Source organism: Leptonychotes weddellii, chromosome 13, assembly GCF_054177405.1.
Source record: "Leptonychotes weddellii isolate Sample4059 chromosome 13, ASM5417740v2, whole genome shotgun sequence".
Taxonomy (NCBI): Eukaryota; Metazoa; Chordata; class Mammalia; order Carnivora; family Phocidae; genus Leptonychotes; species Leptonychotes weddellii.
In genome coordinates this window covers 35799758-35822058 of record NC_138381.1, presented here as the reverse complement: position 1 = coordinate 35822058, position 22301 = coordinate 35799758, and the positions used below count along the sequence as shown (strand labels likewise).

Genomic DNA, 22301 nt, shown 5'->3' with positions numbered 1-22301 from the left:
TTAAATGAATGATACCCTTTATATGCATTCTCCTTTAATCAACACGTTAACCCCTAAATCCCTGTCTTGTAGATTTTTAACATATTAAATTAACACACATCTAGTTGTTCAAATGAGAAAACTGAATCTCAAAAGGGTGTAATGTGCAGGTCACAACTGGAACGTGGAGGAGAAATTTGAGTCTGATTCTCTGTGACAGCCTCTAACACAACATTCTAAATAAAGTGCTTTAAAAATTCTCAGCCTTACTAATCAGAGAAATGCAAATTTAAAACTACAGAGGGATAAATCCTCCAAAAGAACTATAATTAAAAATAAATAAAAGATAATATTAGATGATGGTGTTAATCTGAGGCTGGAACTCTCGTACATGATGGTCTGAGTAGGAAAAATGTATAACTATCCTGGAAAAATTTTTTGGCATTATCTACTAAAACTGAACAGATGGGTTTTTTTGGCCTAGCAATTCCCAACATAAATTAATACACAGTTCCAATGCATATTTCAACTGCCTTGGTCTGAAAAACTAGAAGGACCGAATATCATAAACTGGAACAGGGAAAACTGCAGGTTTACAGAGACGTTGGATATCTAAAGTTCAATTTTGGAAAAGGTAAGCTTGACATACCAACTAGACACCTAAATGGAGATTGAGTTGTCAGTTACATATACATAAAGCTTATTCTAAAAGACTAAGCCCTGGGATTCTCAAATGTTTGTGGAGTTTGGGGAAATATAGAGAAACCAGCGAAGGAAACTGAAAGCAAGTTTCCAGAAGAGTAAAAAGGAACAAGAATAATGTGTTAGAAACCAAGAGAAAACGTTTCCAGAGATAAGGGTATAATCAACTTGGTTAAGTGCTATATATAAGTTAATTAAAATAAGGACAAAGAAACAATGATTAGATTTCACAATGTGGAAATCACTGTTGACCTATATCAGAGATACTCTGGTTGAATGGTGAGGGCAAAAAAGAAAATTAGAATGCGTCTAAGATAGGGTGAGAGATATTATAACCAAATAAGATTTATTACAATAACGCAAGGTTCAACATTAGGAAACCCATCAATACAATTACAATACAACTATATTTATACATATAAGAGAAAATATTACATGAGCATCTCCCTAGATTTAAAAAAGAATCTTGACAAAATTTGAAACCTGTTCCCAATTAAAAAAATACTCAATAAATTGAAACTGATATTTTCTTAACATGACAAAATATATATTGACGCCTAAGTCAGACTCTTATTTAAGGGAAAAAAAACTAGCACCAATCCCATCAAGGGAAGAACATAGCAAGGATGCCAATGATCTCTACTACCATTTAATATCGTACTGGATGCATTAACCAGTGTAATCAGATAAGAGATAACAATTAAAAGACATAAAAATAGTGAAGGGATTGGGGCACTTCGGTGGCTTAGTCGTTAAGCATCTGCCTTTGGCTTGGGTCATGATCCCAGTGTCCCGGATCGAGCCCTGCGTCGGGCTCCCTGCTCAGCGGGAAGCCTGCTTCTCCCTCTCCCACTCCCCCTGCTTGTGTTCCCTCTCTCTCGCTGCCTCTCTGTCAAATAAATAAAAAATCTTAAAAAAAATTGTGAAGGGATAATAATATCTATATTTACAGTTGAAATAATAGCGCCCTTGGAAAATCCAAAATAAACAATGATAAAACATAAATAATTTTAAAATCAATAAATTAGTATAATATGATTTAGCATTGATTTCAGATACCTAAATATAACCAGTAATGAGAATTAATGAAAGAGAAAATCCCCAATTAATGTGCAATGAAATAACTAATTAGGCATAAACTTATGAAAAATATTGAAACCCTATATGAGGAAAACTTCTGAAAAATTTCCTAAAAGACACAAAAGGAGAACTGAACAAACAGAATGGTATCATCTTACTGGCTTAAAATAATACATATTTGTTATATCATAGTTCTGCAGAACAGAATGCTGGTGGGCTAAGTGAATAGCCTGTTTAGGGTCTCACAAGCTGAAACGAAGGTTTCAGCTGGCCTGGGTTCTTCTGCAGAGACTCTAGGGAATGAGCCACTGCTAATCTCATCAAGATTGTAGGCAGAATTCATTTTCCTTTCACATTTTTTATATGGCCCACTCCATTTTAAAGTCAGCAATGGCTGGTTGAATGCTTCTCATGTTCTGTGTCTCTCTGACTCCACCTTCTGCTACATTTCCCTGACTTTTTCTATCCTCAGCCAAGAGGAAGAATAATTTTCTTTAGCTCTCAATTGCACCCTCTGGAATTTTATCCACACTCTCAATTCTTGGTTCCACCTTCAGGACTCTTGGTTTCACCATTTGAGTCATCCTTCCTTTTTCATGAAAGATAGCACATGTTTGCAGGTGGATAATTTTATCAACCAGCTTCCTGCCAGCAGAATCATGAGATCCAACAGCTTTCTTTTATACACTGTTGGCCTCTTTCAGTATTTTGCTGATATGAAATTCACAACATGTGGGTCTCCCATGTATAATAGTGATGCAGTCATTCATTCATTCATTCATATATATGTGTATATATATACACATATGTATGCATGTATACATATCTATGTATTTATATATCTTATATGTATGCATATGTATGTTTATGTGTCTGTGTGCATGTGTCTGTGTTTGTGTGTGTATTCCATTACATAGTGGGGACATGTCTAAAATATTTCTTAGATAATCACTTGTCTATTTTTGGTTACACTGCTAATAGTTGAGGGGCAATATCCTTATGTGTCCTTCTAGATTAAGGAACATGTGAATTACTTCAATTAAAAAAGAATTTCAATTAAAACTGATTAATATTTGTAAATTATACCCAAATATATAAACTTAAATTCTAGTAGTGACATAGAATATAGGTTTTTTCCCCCAACATATATAAAACCACCTCTACAACTAGAAAATGATTGAATTAATAACCTTAAAGCATTTTTATCATTTAAAGAATACTAATGAAAGTAACCAATATTTACAGTACTTAATATAGAGTTACTCTCTCTAAGAGAACTGTGAAATACAAGAAATCCAGCAGGTAGTCTCATCTAAAAGTTAATCATAAGGTACCAAATGCATACAAAATTATTTATTATGAGAATAACTTTTCTTAGCTCTCCATTTCACTCAAATCAATTGTAAAATTTCTAAAATCTATCTCTTTTACAACATAGATAATGTTTGCTTAAGACAAAGTCAAGGAATTTTTATTTTAAAGAATAAATCACAGACCTGTACTTCTGAAACAAATATTATATGTTAAAAAAAAAAAAGATAGTAGGAAGGGAAAAATGAAGGGGGGGAAATCGGAAGGGGAGACGAACCATGAGAGATTATGGACTCTGAGAAACAAACTGAGGGTTCTAGAGGGGAGGGCGGTGGGGGGATGGGTTAACCTGGTGATGGGTATTAAAGAGGGCATGTATTGAATGGAGCACTGGGTATTATATGCAAACAATGAATCATGGAACACTACATCAAAAACTAATGATGTAATGTATGGTGATTAACATAATAAAATAAAATTTAAAAAAATCAAAAAGTAGAGTACTATAAATATCAGCCCTGTAAATTTACAGCATTGAAGAAATAAGAATAGGAATAACAGATTACAATCCTAAACATGAAAAAATTCAATGTAATGAAAGTTAACAAAAATCAGCTTTAAAAATCAAACTTGTAAAATATGTTTACAAAGAATAATGTGAGCAAGTCTTCCACAAAAATAAATATAAATAGTAAACATATGGGGGAAAAAAGGAATTAGTAAATTAAATCACAAATGATATTGAGGAGGGAAAAACCCTCTATACTTATAATGAAAACACCAAGAATTGTTATGTAGTATGGTTTTAAAGTTTTTTAAAATTGTATTTTTTAGAAGTTAACATGTGCATAAAAGGAAACTGCAAAACACAAGAAGCAAAGAACAAAGTCATCTGTAATCACAAGCAGTTTACAGTCTGACTTCTAGGTCCTACGTGTGTATCTATACAACTAAGCATTTTAATGTAATTAAGAGCATACAGTTACGTATCGTGCTTTTTTACACAACATGAATATTTACCATTTCAAAGTCCCCAAACTAAGAGTATTTTGATAACCAAGAATACACTACACCAACTCAATCTGAAAGAAAAAAAAATGTAATCCTGCCTTACTTGGTGACAAAAATGTCATAAAAGACAAAATGGCAAGAGGCCTCTAGATAAAGATATTGGCAAAATTCAGTTAAAATAATTCATTCTCTTCATGTTCAATTAAAAATGAGACATAAAGTAATAGAGTACACAAAGTATAATGCTTCTGAAAGAATTCATTATTCAATCTATACTATTAGCAAAGAGCTATGTTGCCATTGAATCACTTAGTATCTTCCTATAGTGTAGCCAAAAGCAACGTACACACATTAACAGTTATCATTTAAATGTAAATATGAACACACCCACATACATCTCTCCCTCTATACTTCCTTCTGCCCCTCTGCTGCCAACCTAATAAGTCCTAACATACATTTCTCAGAGACAGTTTAACAATTCCATGCTCAAGATGCTTCTTTCCTATCAATTATAACAAAAAGAAACTTATAAATTGGTTAATTAAATAGCTGTACATTTTATCATACATTGCACCTAGGGATATCTGAAAAACCTAGATGTTACAAATAATGAACCTTGTCCACAATAAACACAGGAACTTTACAAAGACACATATACAGACCTATGGTTATAACTTAAAACTGTCTTCTAGATATAGAGATACTAGTAAAAAGCCCTTCCCGTCACCCTTCATTTGCTCCCTCCACCATTTCAATGACTAAGTACAGGAATACATCTAGCTCCAAGAGGTGGATTAACAGACACCTCAGAACAGTCCTAAAAACTAACAAAAGGACATTTATTGTAACAGGACTATTTTACCACCCCTACTTTTTATATACTTTGGACATTAGGACTTGTTTATCCTTTAATACACAGCAATGTTAACTACAATGCACTTACATAACGATGGTTATTAGACAGTCTGAACTTGGCTAAAGACTCATGGGCACAGAACGCTTCTCTCCTCACTCCCTTCCCTGCCCACCCCACAACCCGTGAACAGTCATACTCTCCAAGACATCAAGTTTAACAATTCCATTCCCGAAATACAACCATTCTTATGAATTAACAGAATACTTAAAGGGTGTTACTTTAATTCTCTACCTTTAACATATGTGCACCTTTAAACATCTAGAAGACTAGATGTTTCAAGTAAGGATTTATTTAAAGTTTGCCCACTATATAAACAGCAGCATTGAAGGAACCCTCCCTCTTCTCACCTCTATCAACCCGGGAGAAAGTATAGTATCTGTAATGCTTAGAGGGAATTTTAACAATTTCACTTCCTCTAGTTGTTTGCAGAACAATCTTTTTTTTTTTTTCTAAAGATTTATTTATTTGACAGAGAGAGACACAGCGAGAGAGGGAACACAAGCAGGGGGAGTGGGAGAGGGAGAAGCAGGCTTCCCGCGGGGCAGGGAGCCCGATGCGGGGCTTGATCCCAGGACCCTGGGATCATGACCTGAGCCGAAGGCAGACGCTTAATGACTGAGCCACCCAGATGCCCCCATCCTGGTAATTTTCTTGCACCAATGTTAATGTTTAAGTTTTAGAAATACCATAGCTTTGATTATAATACTTAAAAACTGAAAACATCCTAAACGTTCGATAATAAAGTTCTAAGAAACTCTCAATTATTAAAATTACATTGTAAAATATAATTTTAAGTTTTTATATAAGGAGAAACATGTCATCAGTTACTGTATGCATATGATAATATAGTTTTTAAATATAGCACAAAGCCTGTTTATGCAAAACAAATATTAGCAGTGACCACATCTGGATAGTGAAGTCATAGATCAATATTTTCTTCTACTCACATGAGTATATTCTAAACTCTGAGGTATGAACATTAAATATTTGTGCTATTCAAAAAGTGCCTTAAAGAAATGTTAGCTAATAGTTTGTGTAATGAATCCTACCAAATTTTCTGAGAGTTTTAAGGAAGAAAATAGGATCCCTTATTAGTAATTTCAATGTAGTGTGGTAGTGAAAACTCACTGGAAATTATTTGAAGTGGAAATGCAGGAGAGAAATCTGAGTGAATGCAGAAAATCCTTTCAAGAACTTTTGCTTCAAAGTGTAACAAGAAATGCAACTGTAGCTCTTAGGGAAAGATTTAAAAACAACAAAAAACATTAAGCATTCGAAACAGAGAAGTGAAAGGTAAAAAGGAATAGAATAAGCCTAAAGGAATAAGAAGAAAATAAATCCTAACTATAAAAGCAAACATTAATATTTTAGAAGTTGGAAATTATAGAGTTATGAAATCTAAGGGCACCTCTTATTTTTTATTCCACTTATAAAAACTTGAAAATCTAATTTAAAAAGTGAAAAATACATATACAATTAATTAGAAGTAAGAGATAAAAGTATAAGAGAGCATTCTATAGCATATCATAATAATTTCAAAATCTTAATCCACTTGGATTATTTCTAGGGCCATTAAAAATTGTAAATTAACCTTAAGAAGAAACCTATATAACCTGGTAAGACCAATCATGTGATGAAATAAACAACTGTCCATGACAAAATAATAATGAAAACAATTAAAAAATATAAAAGCACGAAAGTTATATTTTCACTAAGGGTTTTATCTAACTTTCAAGAAAAAGTTATTTAAATCCATATTAGTTCCTTAGGTAATAAGAAAGGAAGAAAAGCTTCACAATTCATTTTTTAAAGCTAGTATAATCCTGATAAGAAAATCTATCAAATATAGCACAAATTAAGAACACTGGAATACAGACTAACTTATGAATATGGATGCAAAATCTTAAATAAAATACTTGCAAATCAAACTCAGCAGTAAATTAAAGGAACAATAAACCATAACCAAGCAGAGTCATCTTAAGAATTTTAAAAAGATTTAATATTAATATAATACATCACTTCAGTAGGTCAAACGAGAAACTCTTTAGAATCTTCACAGATGCTCACAAAGCAACATCTATTCCTGGTAAACAGTTTTTATAACCTGAGTATATTTTTTAAATCTTTAACATGATAATGAGCATATACTTGAAATCAACACTTAGATAACATTAAAGACTTCTTTAAAATAAGAAATGAAATAAAGTCAATTTAATAGATTTTTAAAATATTTTAGAAATATTCCACACTGATTGAAATCTCTTGATGAAAAAATTAGCAATATGTACTTTTATATATATTATCACATTTTATCCATATTATTTTATTGAATATTTTATTTTTATTTATTTTTATTTTCTTAAGATTTTATTTATTTATTTGACAGAGAGAGAGACACAGCGAGAGAGGGAACACAAGCAGGGGGAGTGAGAGAGGGAGAAGCAGATTCCCGCTGAGAGGGAGCCTGATGCGGGGCTGACCTGAGCCGAAGGCAGACTCTTAACGACTGAGCCACCCAGGTGCCCCTTTTATTGAATATTTTATAATGAAGGAATATCAAAAAATTGCATTGCAGTTTGGCTCTTCCACTTAACAGCTTTGTGTCCATGAAGAATTTATTCTGGCTCTTTAGACTAGTTTCTTATTTGGTGGTAGTAATAATTATGCACATGATTAGTAATAATTATTGGCTTACCTTTTTTTTAAGAAATAAATTGCTTAATTCATAAGATTTTAAGGTAAAATATGAATCAAAAAGCAGAATTTGCTAGATGTTTTGTGGTATCAGGATTTATACTCTATAGTACATAGACCAATAAGGTAGTAATAAATAATATATTTCTACTAACAAAATCAATATCCAAAAATGAAAACATAAGTATATATACAAAAGCAATTCACTTATTTACAACCTTTATCTGCAATCTGATTTTTTAAAAAAAGTTTTGTGTACCTGCTACTGCTTAGTAAAATATGAAAATCACAAAGGATTTCTAAATCTTTAAAAGCCATTTTTTATTATCTAATGAAATGACTGGATAAAATGAAATATAAATGGCTGTTTTTTTAATATCACAAGAAACTAAGAGTTACAGATGATGAAATTATGTTCTAAAAAAATTCTGAACTATGGTAGTAGTAGACTTCAAAGAAAACATGAGAAAATTTATAGGAAATCTGTACTTTAACATTTAAAAAGAATTTGATTTTGACAATATTTTTAAAGTACTTAACCAATTTCAAGATGTTTTCTGGCGTAGAAAGGAGAAGGAAAAATGTGTTTTCATAGATACAATTCCAACACAAATTAGAAAAAAGTGTATGTTAATGAAGTAAAGACTAAATTGGAAGCATGATATGCCTGGAAATTTTAAAAAATCAGTTAGGTTGTATGTGCAATTAGGCAGCACAAATCTTTTACTTTTCTCTTGAGCTAGAAGTTTCAACTGCATACCAAAAAATAATGCATGGAAGTGATGCACATCATTGCTTTTAACTGAGTGCTTAACATGCGCTCTTTGAAAACCTAGTTAAAAGGTTTTTATAATGAGCAAAATGTAGAAAAAAATTAATATATCTAAACTTCATCATGTTCTGATCTTCCCCAAGAAGTATGATAGACCCCAAATGATTTCTATAATTGAAAAATATTACTAACCTTATAAAATATGTTCATAATATCTCATCAAAAATAACATCTTGTTAGGAAGGGCCATACTTGCTATTTTACAGATGATCAAAGAAATAAAAAACTGATTGTAGGCTTAGTGAATGAATTTTCCATTTCTGAAGATATTTTGTTAACAATGATATTCTTTAAGATGACAAATTTCAGCATGATTAGGAAATTGAGAACATAATTATTTGACAACACTATATAATATTTTAAAAATTTTTATTGGTTGTGCTGTATTTTCCTGATGCTTATAGTAGTCCCTGGAAAGAAATTATACATAAGAAAGTACATGCACCATTTTAAATCTTCACGGATTATGTGAATGTATGCACTATACACTCCACATCCCACAAAATTCTTTCCAAGCTCACAAGGTGATACATTTCTTTTTCTCCATTTATTCCTCCTTCTTTCTTTCCTTTCCTTCTTCCTTCCTCCTATCTTCCCTTCCTTCTTTCCTTCCTCCCTCCCGTCCTCCCTCCCCTTCCCTTCACTTCCTTTCCTTTCTCTCCCCTTCCTTCTTTTCTTTCATTTATTCACTGGTTAACTCACTCATTCAAAAAGTCTGAAATGCCTTTTCTTGAGTGCCTAATATGGCATATCATTGAGTACCTAATATAGGACAGACACTGTGCGTGTTACACAGAGGAAACAAAAATCACAATGCATCTTCTATCCTTAAAAACCTTATAGTCTAAAAAGTAGAAGACAGGTAATCACGACTTCAGTAGTGTTGTAAGTACTTGTATGGAGCTAAACATAGAGTGCAATTAGTGGCCAAAGCAGACAGAAGAAAGTGAAGAGACTGTTTCACCAAGGATTTTACCTCTTCCAAGTTGAAGTTTAAAATGAGAGGATTCATAGGGTGCCTGGGTGGCTCAGTTGGTTAAGCATCTGACTCCTGATTTTGGCTCAGGTCATGATCTCAAGGTCCTAAGACTGAGCTACACCCCCCCACCTCACCCCCTCCCCGCCCCCACACTGGGCTCCAGAAAGGTGTGGAGGCTGCTTAAGATTCTCTTTCTCCCTTTCCCTCTGCCCCTCCCCTCACTGCTTACATGTGCATGCATGCTCTCTCTCTCTTAAAAAAATAATAAATAAATAAATAAAATGAGAAGATTCAGCCAGACCATCGTAGGACTGGGAGGTGAATACTGACTTTATAATCAGAGCGGAATGTATTTATGAAAAAATAGAATAAAGAAAGCACTTGGTACATTCTGGCCTCTTGCAGTTTTTCCAGGTAGCTAGAGAACAGAGTTAGAGGGAAAAGGGTAGCTACAGAGAAGCTGGAGAAAGAAAGAAGGGCAAATTGAAGAGATACTTATACTGCTATCTATTTAAGATCAGTTTCTTCCACTTCATTGTTCCTATGTTATCCCCTCTGGCACTTTGGCCCACTGTGTTTTTGTTTAGTGTTTTAAGCCTTGCCTATTTCTGGATTCTTTTACGTTGCCTATGCAGCAGTGTAAGTCATGCCCATATTAAGTCAGGGGCATATTTCCTACACTGCATGAAAGAGAACAAAATAAAGACATTTTCAGGGAAAGAAAATTTTGAAAATACCAAATCTAACTCACTAATAAAGCTTGTAAAAGACACATTTTAGTAACAAGAAAAAATAATGCTTAGGAATGTCTGATAAACAAAAAGAGTTGTGTGCAAAATGTTACACTGGGAAAAAATATAATCCAACATTTATTGTGTAAACTAATAAAAAATTATCTTAATACAGGGATTATTAAATAAAATAGGTATAACATGATGGAAAATAAACCACATATCAAGAAAAAAATCATAAGCTCCTCAAACTGTTCAAGTTAAAGATGTTGATTATGCTTCATAATCATAAATATGCATTCTAAAACTTCTAATAAGTTATCACTTAAAAATAAAATATATCATAAGCAAAAACTTAATTCTAAAGATTCTAAACTTAGTTTCATCTAAAACATGGCTACAAATTATATAAAGCAGAAAATAACAGAAAAATGGAAAAAATAAGAAAGAAATCCACTATCACATTGAAATATTTTAATACAGTTCTCAGTAATTTATATATCAGTCAGAAAATAAATCAGAAATATAAAAGATTTAAATAACAGAATTAGCACAGTTTACAAAATGAACCTATATAAGATTGCATCCCCCTACCAGAGAAAAGATTTTTCCTAAATAAAATATTTATGCAAATTACCCAAGTAGTAAGACAAAAATTAAACCTTCACAGATTTTAAATAATACCTACCATATAAACTACATTTACAAATAAATCAGAATTACATTAAAAGCTTATTTTAAAAAATAACTTTAAAATTCAGTGGAGATATAAGGGTTAATTTGTCTAAGACTAATCTCAGGTTGATTTTCCAGAGAGAGTTTGCCTTCTACAAAGTTCCAAGGAAACTGGTTGAGGTTCAATTTAGAAAAACCACCCAAATAAATGGACAGATAGATCATGTTTATGTTTAAGTATCCCCATCATAAAGATTTCATTTTTCCATCAATCTATAAATGAATATGATTCCAATCCTAATTCCAATAAAACTTCTGAAGGAAAGGAATAAGATAACACTGAAATTTATATGGAAGGACAAAGGTCAAGAACAGCCTAAAACTCATAAAGAAATGTAAGACTGAGGGATTCACCATAATAGATAATCAAAACTCACTATAGAAGCTTAGTAATGTAGACATGAAGTACTGAGGTAAAGATGGTTAGGTAAACCAAACAAATCAAAAAAAGAATGGAAAAGATCCACCCAAATATGGAAGCCTCACATGTGATAGAGATGGCACTGAATATTAACACATAAATACAATAAGTTATATTGCAACAATTTGTTTTCTATTTAAGAAACAAAATGTAACTGGAACCTCAACTTCACACCATACCCATATATGAATCTCATATTGATTATGCTTCACATGTGGCAAGTGAAATATACATTCCTAAAATTCTAGATAGTTTCTTACTTCCAAACTTATAAATAAAAGGAAAAAATATCAGTTTTGATATTTTAAACATAATTTCATCTAGAAGCATCATGTAAATATGAAAAGTCAAATTTCAAAACATTTAGAATAAAATACCAGAGAATATTTTTTGACTTCAAGGTAGAAAAAAAAATTCTTAAATTCAGAAAAGCACAAAGGTCAAATGAAAAATATTTGTAACTTTTACTACACTAAAACTGAAATTTCTCTTCATCAGAAGTTACCATAAAGAAATGAAAGAAGATTGGATAAAAATATTTTTAACATATGTAACTTTAAAATATTTAGTATCAATAATATACAACAAATTCTTACAAATAAGTCAAAATACAATCACTCAACAGATGGGGAAAAATCATGAGCAGCTTTTTCACAAAAAAAAAGGAAATACAAATGACCTCTAAAAAGCCATTAAAACACACTTAGTCTCACTCTTAATTATGGATTAATTTTAAAAATTTGAAGAGACATAAAGAGTATATAGATAGAAATATACTATAATATTATAATAGAAATATTATAATAGAAAGTGGCAATAAAAAAACATGTAGTTTTAATTCTAACTAGGAATGCCAAATGGTACAGAATGTGTATATTATTGCTTTGTACTATAGTATTATTTCTTTTTACCATTTTTTTTTTTTTTAGATTTTATTTATTTGAGAGAGACAGAGACAGTGAGATAGAGAGCACAAGTGGGGAGGAGAGGGAGAAGCAGGCTCCCCACAGAGCAGAGAGCCCAATGCGGGACTCGATCCCAGGACCCCAGGATCATGACCTGAGCCGAAGGCAGACGCTTAACCGACTGAGCCACCCAGGCGCCCTCTTTTTACCATTTTATCAATTCCTTTTACCATTACTTCTTTTACTATAGTGAATGAGATGTGGCAGGAAAGATGAATCATAAGGGACGGTCAGAGTGATACTATGCCAGAGAGGACTCAAACCCCCCATTCCGGATTTAAAGATGAAGGGTACCACCAGACTGGGATGCAAGCAGCCTCTGAAAGCTGAGAATGATCCCAGGCTGAGAGCCATCAGGGAAACAATGACTTCAGTTCTAAAAGCACAGAAACTGAGTCCTGCCAAAACTGACATGAGCCTGACAGCAGATTAATCCTAGAGTCTCCAGAAAGAAATGTAGGGCTGCTGATAGCTTGATTTCAGTCTTAGAAGACCCAGAGCACAGGAACCAGCTAAGACATGACCCAGAGAAACCTTGAGATAATAAATGGATGTTGTTTCAAGCTGCTAAAATTCTGGTAATTTGTTATGTAGTAAGAGAAAACCAATATAGACAGAAAGTGGGCTAACTGCTATTTCATTACTGACAGTAAGTTTTAACAGTTATGGCTTAAAAATAAAATCAGTATTTTTTTAAATTTTTAAATCAGAAAACCCACCGTTTTTGATAAAGCAGATAATTCCTCTGTTGATGTCTTTGTTTCCTTCAATGCTTCACTCACTGCTTCTTCATTCTCCTCAATACTAACATTAACATTTTCTATTGCTATAGAGTAGTGACTATATAGATTGTCAAGTTTCTCTCTCTCTCTCCTAAGAGGAAAAACACAGTTGGTTTTATCCACAATGAAAGGCAAATCATGTTTAAAATTATATGTAAATTAGTTTCTGACTTAACAATGTAAATCAATGGAATTTACCTATTCCTAAAACTTCCCCCTTTCCAAAGCAACTTTTTTTTTTTTAAAGATTTTATTTATTTGACAGAGAGACACAGCAAGAGAAGGAACACAAGCAGGGGGAGTGGAGAGGGAGAAGCAGGCTTCCCGCTGAGCAGAGAGCCCAATGCGGGGCTCGATCCCAGGACCCCAGGATCATGACCTGAGCCGAAGGCAGACACTTAACGACTGAGCCACCCAGGCACCCTGCCAAAGCAACTTCTTAAAAGTACCATTTAGGATCAAGAACTAAATGGTGAGAAAAAATTCACCAGGTGCATTTATGTTTCCAATGGAAAAAAGTGAGAGAAAAGTGATTTCTAAATTATTTAAAATAAATCACCTTTTGATTTGATTTCAGGTGATAGAGCTAAGCACCTTTGATAAAGAGGGTGGGCAGTACAGGGATGGAAAGGCAAGACAAAAAGAAGAGAAAAAAAGAAGAGAGGATATAGAAGTGGAGACCACACATTTTTAAAGCCCTAGTTTACTGTTTTGTCTTTCCTGGTCTAGAGGTAAAATGGAGGAAACTGCAGCTTAGAAAAACAACAGGTTTACTAAAAAATAAATTGCCAAGGAATATTTTGTTCCTATGTGATCTTCCACAAAGAAAGCCAGAGCTAAACTGTGATCACATAATCCTGTATCTTCTCTGGTAGGTAGAAAACATATTCCAAATATACAAAGTCCCTTTAGGCACTGGTGTTAGAGTTTAATATAGGTAAAAAGGATGGTGAGAAAATGACAAAATTATCATTTCCATAAAATATCAGCAAGAAATACAGATAACTCCACCTGGAAGTAGCCCAGATTCTCATGCACTAACCCTGATTTTTAGGAGTAGAGTCAAAATAAAACTGAAAGTTATAACCTCACTATGGAAATGAAAGTTAAAACAATAAACAAATAAGCAAAAAAGATTCTTCTTTACCCTTCCACGTCTGGAGAGTGTAGGTCTCCCTATCAGAATTCTAGAAGCCAAGTAGATAATGATAGGTGGGGAACCTCAGCATTCAAGATATATGTTTGGTTATATTTCTTTCTTTTGAAATTAATTTTTCTTTTCTCAATGGTATCTATTTCCCCGAGTCCAGATAATGAATTATAGACTCTGAGTAAGAGTGGACAACTGCCCAGTGTCATCGAATTCAGGAACTAAATATTATTTTAGTTGTCTCCTTATCCCCATTTCCTTTAAAGTTGATGCCACCAATTCATTAGCCCTTTAAGTATTTTTCAGGCTAAAAGTTTGCTACTTGTGACCCCAGACACTGATAGTTTAGATTTTATCATTCTCATACCTGCTAAATCAGAATAAACTTAGAAGAATAAAATGGGAAGAATCATTCTATCTGTTAAGAGTTACAATGTAGAGCAATCAAGATGCTAAAAAGCATATGCTGTATGTATGCTTCCATTCATATGGATTTCAAGAACAGGCAAAACTAAGTCTGGTAATAGAAGTCAGAATGAAGATGACCTCTTTGGGATGGAAGGGGGCAGTGCTATGGATTGGGAAAGAAGAAGAGAAACTTCTAGTATGCTGAAAAGCTTCTATACCTTAATCATGGGTGTATACATATTTCAAAAATCATCAATGTATACACTTGATAGCATACATAATCAAGTTCTTGTATGTGTATTAATTCCCAACAAATTAAAAAATAGTGAAGAACAATAAACATATCTCTAAAATTTTATTTAATAAATCATTTATGACTCCTCTAATGCTTACAGTAGAACTTTTGGAAAACATACTTAGATGAGAAGAAAATCATCCAAGAAGGATTTATATGACGTAATAAAAAATGGTAAGTGCAGGAATTAATACAAATGTACCTTCACGTTTAATATTAGTTATAAAAACCACTAGCTAATTTCTATACTCAAAATTGAGAAGGAAAAGTTTTAGAAAATGTTACAAAATGGAAAATGTTGTATTTGTAATTAATATAAGCTAAAATCTGTCTTATGCCAGATAGAAGAATGAAATGCTGATATATGTACAAATGTATATATATGGAGACAGATAAATGATTAAAATAGAAATAGAAGCATAACTGATAGCTTCAAGATATACAAAGCAAGAAAAAGAGTGTGGAAAATTGAGAGTATTATGGTTTCAATTCCTCACCCAGTCCTATATCCACTTCCTTTGCCATGTAACTTTGTGGGGTTCTCCACCTCTAACTTTGAGCTTAGCCATTTGATTTGCCATTGTCATTTGGATTTTAGCAAATGGGATGCCAGCAGTTCATGTGTGATTGTGCTTGCTTGCTCTACTCCTCTCCTATTACCATGCAAACATTGCTAACTAACTGGAGAAATAGGGTATCGCCAAATCTCCCCAGTTGTCTCAGCTAAGATTTTCCTACATCAGCAGAAAGTTAGCTAAACCCCACAAAAATAAACAAACAATTAAGAAGATAATGATCAGATTTACATAGAAGCACAGAAATCAGTTATATGTGACCTGGAGGAATCAATCTAAAATAAAACCAAACAGAAACACTTTTAACTAACTAAATAAAATGAGATCTGCCAGTGAAATTCTAATCAGGATGAATCTTTTAGAATATCAAGATCAAGCAAAAATATACTTTAAAAGATGAAATATTAAAGGGATTAAATAATGCATGTATGGGGCGCCTGGGAGGCTCAGTTGGTTAAGCATTTGCCTTTGGCTCAGGTCATGTTCTCAGGGTGCTGGGATCGAGCCCCACATTGGGCTCTCTGCTCAGCAGTGAGTTGGCTTCTCCCTCTGCCTCTGTGCTCGCTCTCCCTCTGTGCTCTCTCGTGTGCTCTCTCTCTCACTCTCTTTCTCAATAATAAATAAAAATCTTAAAAAAAATGCATATATACACATATACATATATGAAAATCCACTATGAGGATACAAAAGCTATAAAATCATATGCACTTCATATAGCCTAGAAATACATAAAGAAAACGCTGACAGCATTATAAAAATAAATTGACTAGCATAAGATTTTAAAATATTTCTGTCAGAAATGATAGATCAAGCAGGCCAAAATAGGTAAAACACTCCTTGTTATCACACTCCTGGTTGTTAGCAGGTTGATTTTCAAGGGTTGTTGGCCTACATTGTGTCCTTGCCATGTGGGCTTCTCTATAGAGCATCTCAAAACATTACACCAAAATTCATCAGAGCAAATAAGCAACAGAACAAGAAAGTGCTAGCAAGACAAGTCACAGTTCTTACAACCTAATCATAAAGATGATATTCCATCACTTTTACTTTATTTATTAGAAGGAACTCTCTGGATCTAGCCCACATGCAAGGGGAGGTGATTTTAGGAGAGTGATATCTGCTTTTGATATCAAAAGGCAGATATCACTGAAAGTCATGTCAGAAACTGCTAACCAACCAGAGAGCTCTCTGGTAATTTACAGTTTTCATAGTTGGAGGTTTGTGAGGTAATACCTATGGCTTTCAAAGTAGACCCAGAATACAATAGAACTATATGGATAATATGCCAGAAGAAAGTCTTCAGAAGGTTTGAAAATGTAGAAAATATGAGAAAATGATCAAGAGGCATGGAAGATACAATAAGAAAAACTGATATGTGTTTGAGTCCTGGAATAAATAAAAAATGGGACCAAGGCATTGTTTGAAAAGATTATGACTGAAAATGCCCAGGGATAATGATAATTATAATGCATAGATTCAATAATACTAAAAGACTAACAAATCCCAACAGAATAAATAAAAATTGATTCACACCCAAAGTATCTTAATAAAATAGACTTTCAAAATCAAGAGATGATCTTAAAAGCAAAGTATAGAATAGTTGCATAGCAATCAGTCAAAAGGCCAATATATTTCTTAACAGCAAAAAATGAAAATTAGATTATAGAATGAAATATTTAACATATTAAAGGTCAATTAAAAATCAAGATATCTATGAAAATAGAAAATATCCTTCAGGGGATGCCTGGGTGGTTCAGTTGGTTAAGCTTCTGCCTTCAGCTCAGGTCATGATCCCAGGGCCCCTGGGATCAAGCCCCCGTTGTGCTCCCTGCTCAGTGGGGAGTCTGCTTCTCCCTCTCCCTCTGCTCCTCCCTGCCTGGCTCGTACTCTCCGTCTCTCTCAAATAAATAAAATCTTTAAAAATAAATAAATAAATAAATAAAACAATTAACAACAATATTCTCATAGGTTATAAAAATGAAATAGTCCATAACAACAATAAATATTTAATTCAGTGGCAATGTGATAACTACAGTAAAAAATTTTCATGAGTCCTTTTCTTGTCTAGCATGTTAACAGTGTCTTTGGAGTCTGATCATCTAAATTTGCATGTGGTAGTTAATAGGATTTCCTACAAAAAGAATAAGAATAAAATTATAACCACCACTAGAAAAGGAAAAAGAAAACTAATGTGAAAGAAGGCAAAAAAAGAATAAGAAAATAAAACATATGGGGGCAAATACATGGTGGTTTAAATCCAAATGTATTAGTGATTTGTGAATACATTTAATGGTCTACCTTATAAATGTTTTCAACTGATTAAAAAAAAATCTATCTTGGGGCACCTGGGTGGCTCAGTAGTTAATCTGCCTTCGGCTCAGGTCATGATCCCAGGGTCCTGGGATAGAGCCCCACATGAGGCTCCCTGCTCTGCGGGAAGCCTGCTTCTCCCTCTCCCACCCCCCCTGCTTGTGTTCCTCTGCTCGCTCTCTCTGTCAAATAAATAAATAAAATCTTAAAAAAAAAATCTGTCTACATAATGTTTACAAGAGATGTGTATAAAGGGCTCAAAAATATTGAAATTTCAAAACTGAAAATATCTCCCAGATGAACATCAAAAAACAAAGCTAATGAAGCTATATTACTATGTTAATTGAGTTTAAGGAAAAAAATATTCCAAGAATCAATTCACAATGATGAATAAGGTTAATCCTCTCCCAGAAAGATATAACAACTTTAAACTTGTAAGAACCTGAGAGACCTTCAAAATATAAAGCAAAAACCGATGGCATTAAAAAAAATAAAAAGGTGTAGAGAGACATATCAATTATAGTAGGTGATTTTACCACACTTTTCTCAATAATAAAAAAAGTATTAAAAATCAGTAATGATAAGGAACAGGGTTTCTCAAGCATCACCTTGGATCTTTTAAAAATGCAGATTCTCATTCAATAGGTCTGAATTGTGCCTGAGATTCTGCATTTTGAAGAAGCACCCAGGTAAAGCTTATGGTCCACAGACCACACTTGAAATAGTAAGGATATACAAAGATTAATCTTTATGATTAGTAAACTTGACCTAATGAAACAGTAATCAACAGTACATTCAATAAGTAAAGTACATAAAGAATATTTACCAAAAAAATAAAAAAATAAAAAACAACCCAAGTCACTGAGCCAAAAATGAAGACTCAGGAATTTTCAGTGGGTTGAAACTATATCTTCCCTGACCAAAACACAAATTCAGCTAGAAAATAGTAATAAAAAGACAACTATAAAATTAGAAATCCATCATGAAAATTTTTTTTAAATGTATTTTCTAATAACCCATGGATCAAAGAAGACATCAAAATGAAAATCAGAAAATACATGTAACTTAATGACATATAACAAATCAGGTGAGCTACAAAAGTGATTGATTTATTAAATAATAGACGATATTTAAAATATGCATTGTATGTGAGGAAATACAAACATAATGGATATTATCTAGATCATGGAATTATGTATAAATTTTGTGTTCTTCATTTTGTTTACATTTACTTGATTCCAGCTCCACAATATGATTTTTTCTATCTAAATTATTAATCAATTTGAACAAATAAAAACTTTATTATGATACACTAGATCATAAAGAATTTACAGTGAACAAGAGGAATTAGAAGAATATCATAAAACACAAATACATCAGAAACGTAATAAAAAACACTCCAATTATTAAAATGAAAAATAAAGTCTCTATATATTTTAAAATACTCCATTTTATTAGAAATCAAACAAATGCAAGTTGAAATACTTGGATGCTATTTATAATTAATACACGGCTACATAATTTGTTTTTAATAATATCCCATGCTGGAGGTTTTTTTTAAATAGTCTCTTTTGCACATACATAGATAGCAGTGATATATACTTGTTACACACATCTGTAGGCAATCTGACAATATGTATGAAGAACTAAAATGACACAGAGAGGCTGGGAAGATGGCAAGGTAGAAGGATGCTAAGCTTGCTTCCTCCCATGGATACAACTAGATCACACTCACAATAGTGTAAATAACCCAGAAAATGACTTGAAGACTGGCAGAACCAACCCCACAACTAAAGGTAGAGAAAAAGCCACATCCAGGAAGGTAGGAAGGGCCGAGACAGGGATTTGGAGCCAAACAGACCATGGCCATCCGAGGTAGGGAGGGAGCCAGTTGCATGGAAAAGAGCAAGAAACAGACTATCACACTGGGGAGCCCGCAAGGGGAAGATGAATCCCCATAACTTTGGCTTTGAAACCAACAGGGGCTGAATCTTGTGAGTTCTTAAAACCAATGGGATTTAGTCTGGAATTTTATTTTATTTTATTGTTAAAAATTTTTTTTAAAGATTTTATTTATTTATTTGAGAGAGCAAGAGCAAGAACCAGAGAGCACAGGCAGGGTGAGAGAGCATGAGCAGGGTGAAGGGCAGAGGGAGCTGAGCAAGGAGTCTGATGTGGGGCTCTATCCCGGGACTCCAGGATCATGATCTGAGCCAAAGGCAGATGCTTAACCAACTGAACCACCCAGGCGCCCCTAAGCCTGGAATTTTAAAACTCATCAGGCTCTGCTATGTGAGAGGCTGGAGGGCAACAGGAAGCTGACTCCCTGCCCTTAAAAAGACAGCAGGATAAACAGCGACCAAGGATACAGCATGGAAGCAGCAGTTTGAAAAATGTCTGGGGCATACAAGAGGAGGGTTATTTACTTATCTTACAGCATGTATCACAGAAGCAGGAATAACAGAGAAACCTCTCTAGAAACAAAAGAGCTGGCAGGCGTCATTTCCCTCCCCTGCCCCCCAGTATAAACACATGGCCACCTACAGGAATCAGCACAGTAACAATGCTCTCTACCTAACTTACCTATACCAAGCCCTGACCCCTCTAACTACAGTGGATCTGTCCTTTCTAGTCATGCTTGCCATGTCCCTGCACTGTGGGACCCCACCCCCAGAATACTAGTGCAAACTCTGCCAAAACCACGTCACCTACCCATGCATTTTGCGGGGCCTAGATCTAGCAGCAGGGTTGGCAGGTCTCATTTTGCAAGCAGACCAGCATGTACCTTGTTAAAATGCGCACCATCTAGCTGGGACCAAATACTGCCCACAACAAGCAAAGAGAGCTTCTGCAACTGACTGGACCGAAGGAAAGAGAGGCCAGAACACAATAGCAGGGAATAGGCAACACACATAAGAGACACTCCTGAAGTGCCAGGTCCTGGGGAACACTGCCCTGAAGAGCACTGCAGGACCTTGTCCTCATAAGGCCATTACCTTCAAGAGCAGGAGACATAGCTTACTTTCCTAATACAGAAACAGACATGGAGAGTTAGACAAAACAAGGAGACAGAGGAATATGTCCCAAATGAAAGAACAGGACAAAACCACAGCAAGAGACCTAAGTGAAACCATATAAGTAATATGGCTAGCAGAGAAGTTAAGGTAATGATTATAAAGATACCCACTGGACTTGAGAAAAGAGTGGAGAACATCAGTGAGGCCCTTAACAAAGAGATAAAAAAGAACCAATCAGAGATGAAGAATACAGTAATTGAAATTAAAAATACACTTAACAGAATAAATAGTAGGCAGAGGAATCAGAGGAACAAATTAATGACCTGGAAGACAGAGTAAAGGAAAACAATCAAGCTGAGCAAGTGAGAGCAAAAAGAATTATAAAAATTAAGAATAGACTTAGGGAACTCAGTGACTCCATCAAACGTACTAACATTTGCATTATAGAGATTCCAGAAGAAGAAGAGAAAGAAAAGGGGGCAGAAAATTTATTTGAAGAAAGAATAGCTGAAGACTTCCCTACTCTGTGGAAGGAAACAGATATCCATATCCAGAAGGCACAGAGATCCCCAAACAAAATCAACCCAGAGAGGTTCACACCAAGACACATAGTAATTAAAAAGGCAAAAAGTAGTGATAAAGAATTTTAAAAGCAGCAAGAAAAAAGAATACAGTTACATACAAGGGAAATCCTATAAGGCTATCAGCAAATGTTTCAACAAACTTTGCAGGCCAGGAGTAAAATGATATATTCAAAGTGGTGAGAGGGAAAAATCTGCAGCCAAGAATACTCTATCCAGAAAGGCTATAATTCAGAATAATAGGAGATACAAAGAGCTTCTCAGACCAACGAAAACTAAAGGAGTCATGACCAATCAACTAGCCCTACAAGAAATATTAAGGAGGACTCTCTGAGTGGAAAGGAAAGACCATAAGTGAAAGTATGAAATAGAAAACACAAAAGCAGTAAAAATAAGTGTATCTATAAAAATCAGTCAAGGGATTTACAAAATAAAAAGACATAAAATATGACACCATATACCTAAAACTTGGGGAGAGAGGAGTAAAGAATGGGTTCCACTTAAGCAATCCTCAACTTAATATACACTGCTATATGTATATGGGAAGATGTTATATAAAAACCTAATGGTACCCAAAAATCAAAGACCAGTAAAACCTGTGAAAGAGAGCAAGAGAAGAAAGGATCAGGGAAAAACCACAAAAACAACCACAAAACAAGTAACAAAATGGCAACATATACATATCTATCAATAATTACTTTGAATACAAATGGACTAAATACTCCAAAAAAAAAAAAAAAAGACATGGTGACAGAGAAGATAAAAAAATAAAGAGCCATCTATATGCTGTCTATAAGAGACTCATTTTGGAGCTAAAGACACACGCA

At 33.9% G+C, this 22301-nt stretch overlaps 1 protein-coding gene across 1 annotated transcript in view; it reads right to left on the bottom strand.

Annotated features, from left to right (window-relative positions):
* Window positions 1–22301, bottom strand: part of CCDC178 (coiled-coil domain containing 178) — a 346874-nt gene that overhangs the window by 271947 nt on the left and 52626 nt on the right. Inside the window, exon 9 of the mRNA XM_081802535.1 lies at window positions 13076–13229. Coding sequence (XP_081658661.1) covers window positions 13076–13229 — 154 coding nt within the window. The remainder of the gene's footprint in view (window positions 1–13075; window positions 13230–22301) is intronic.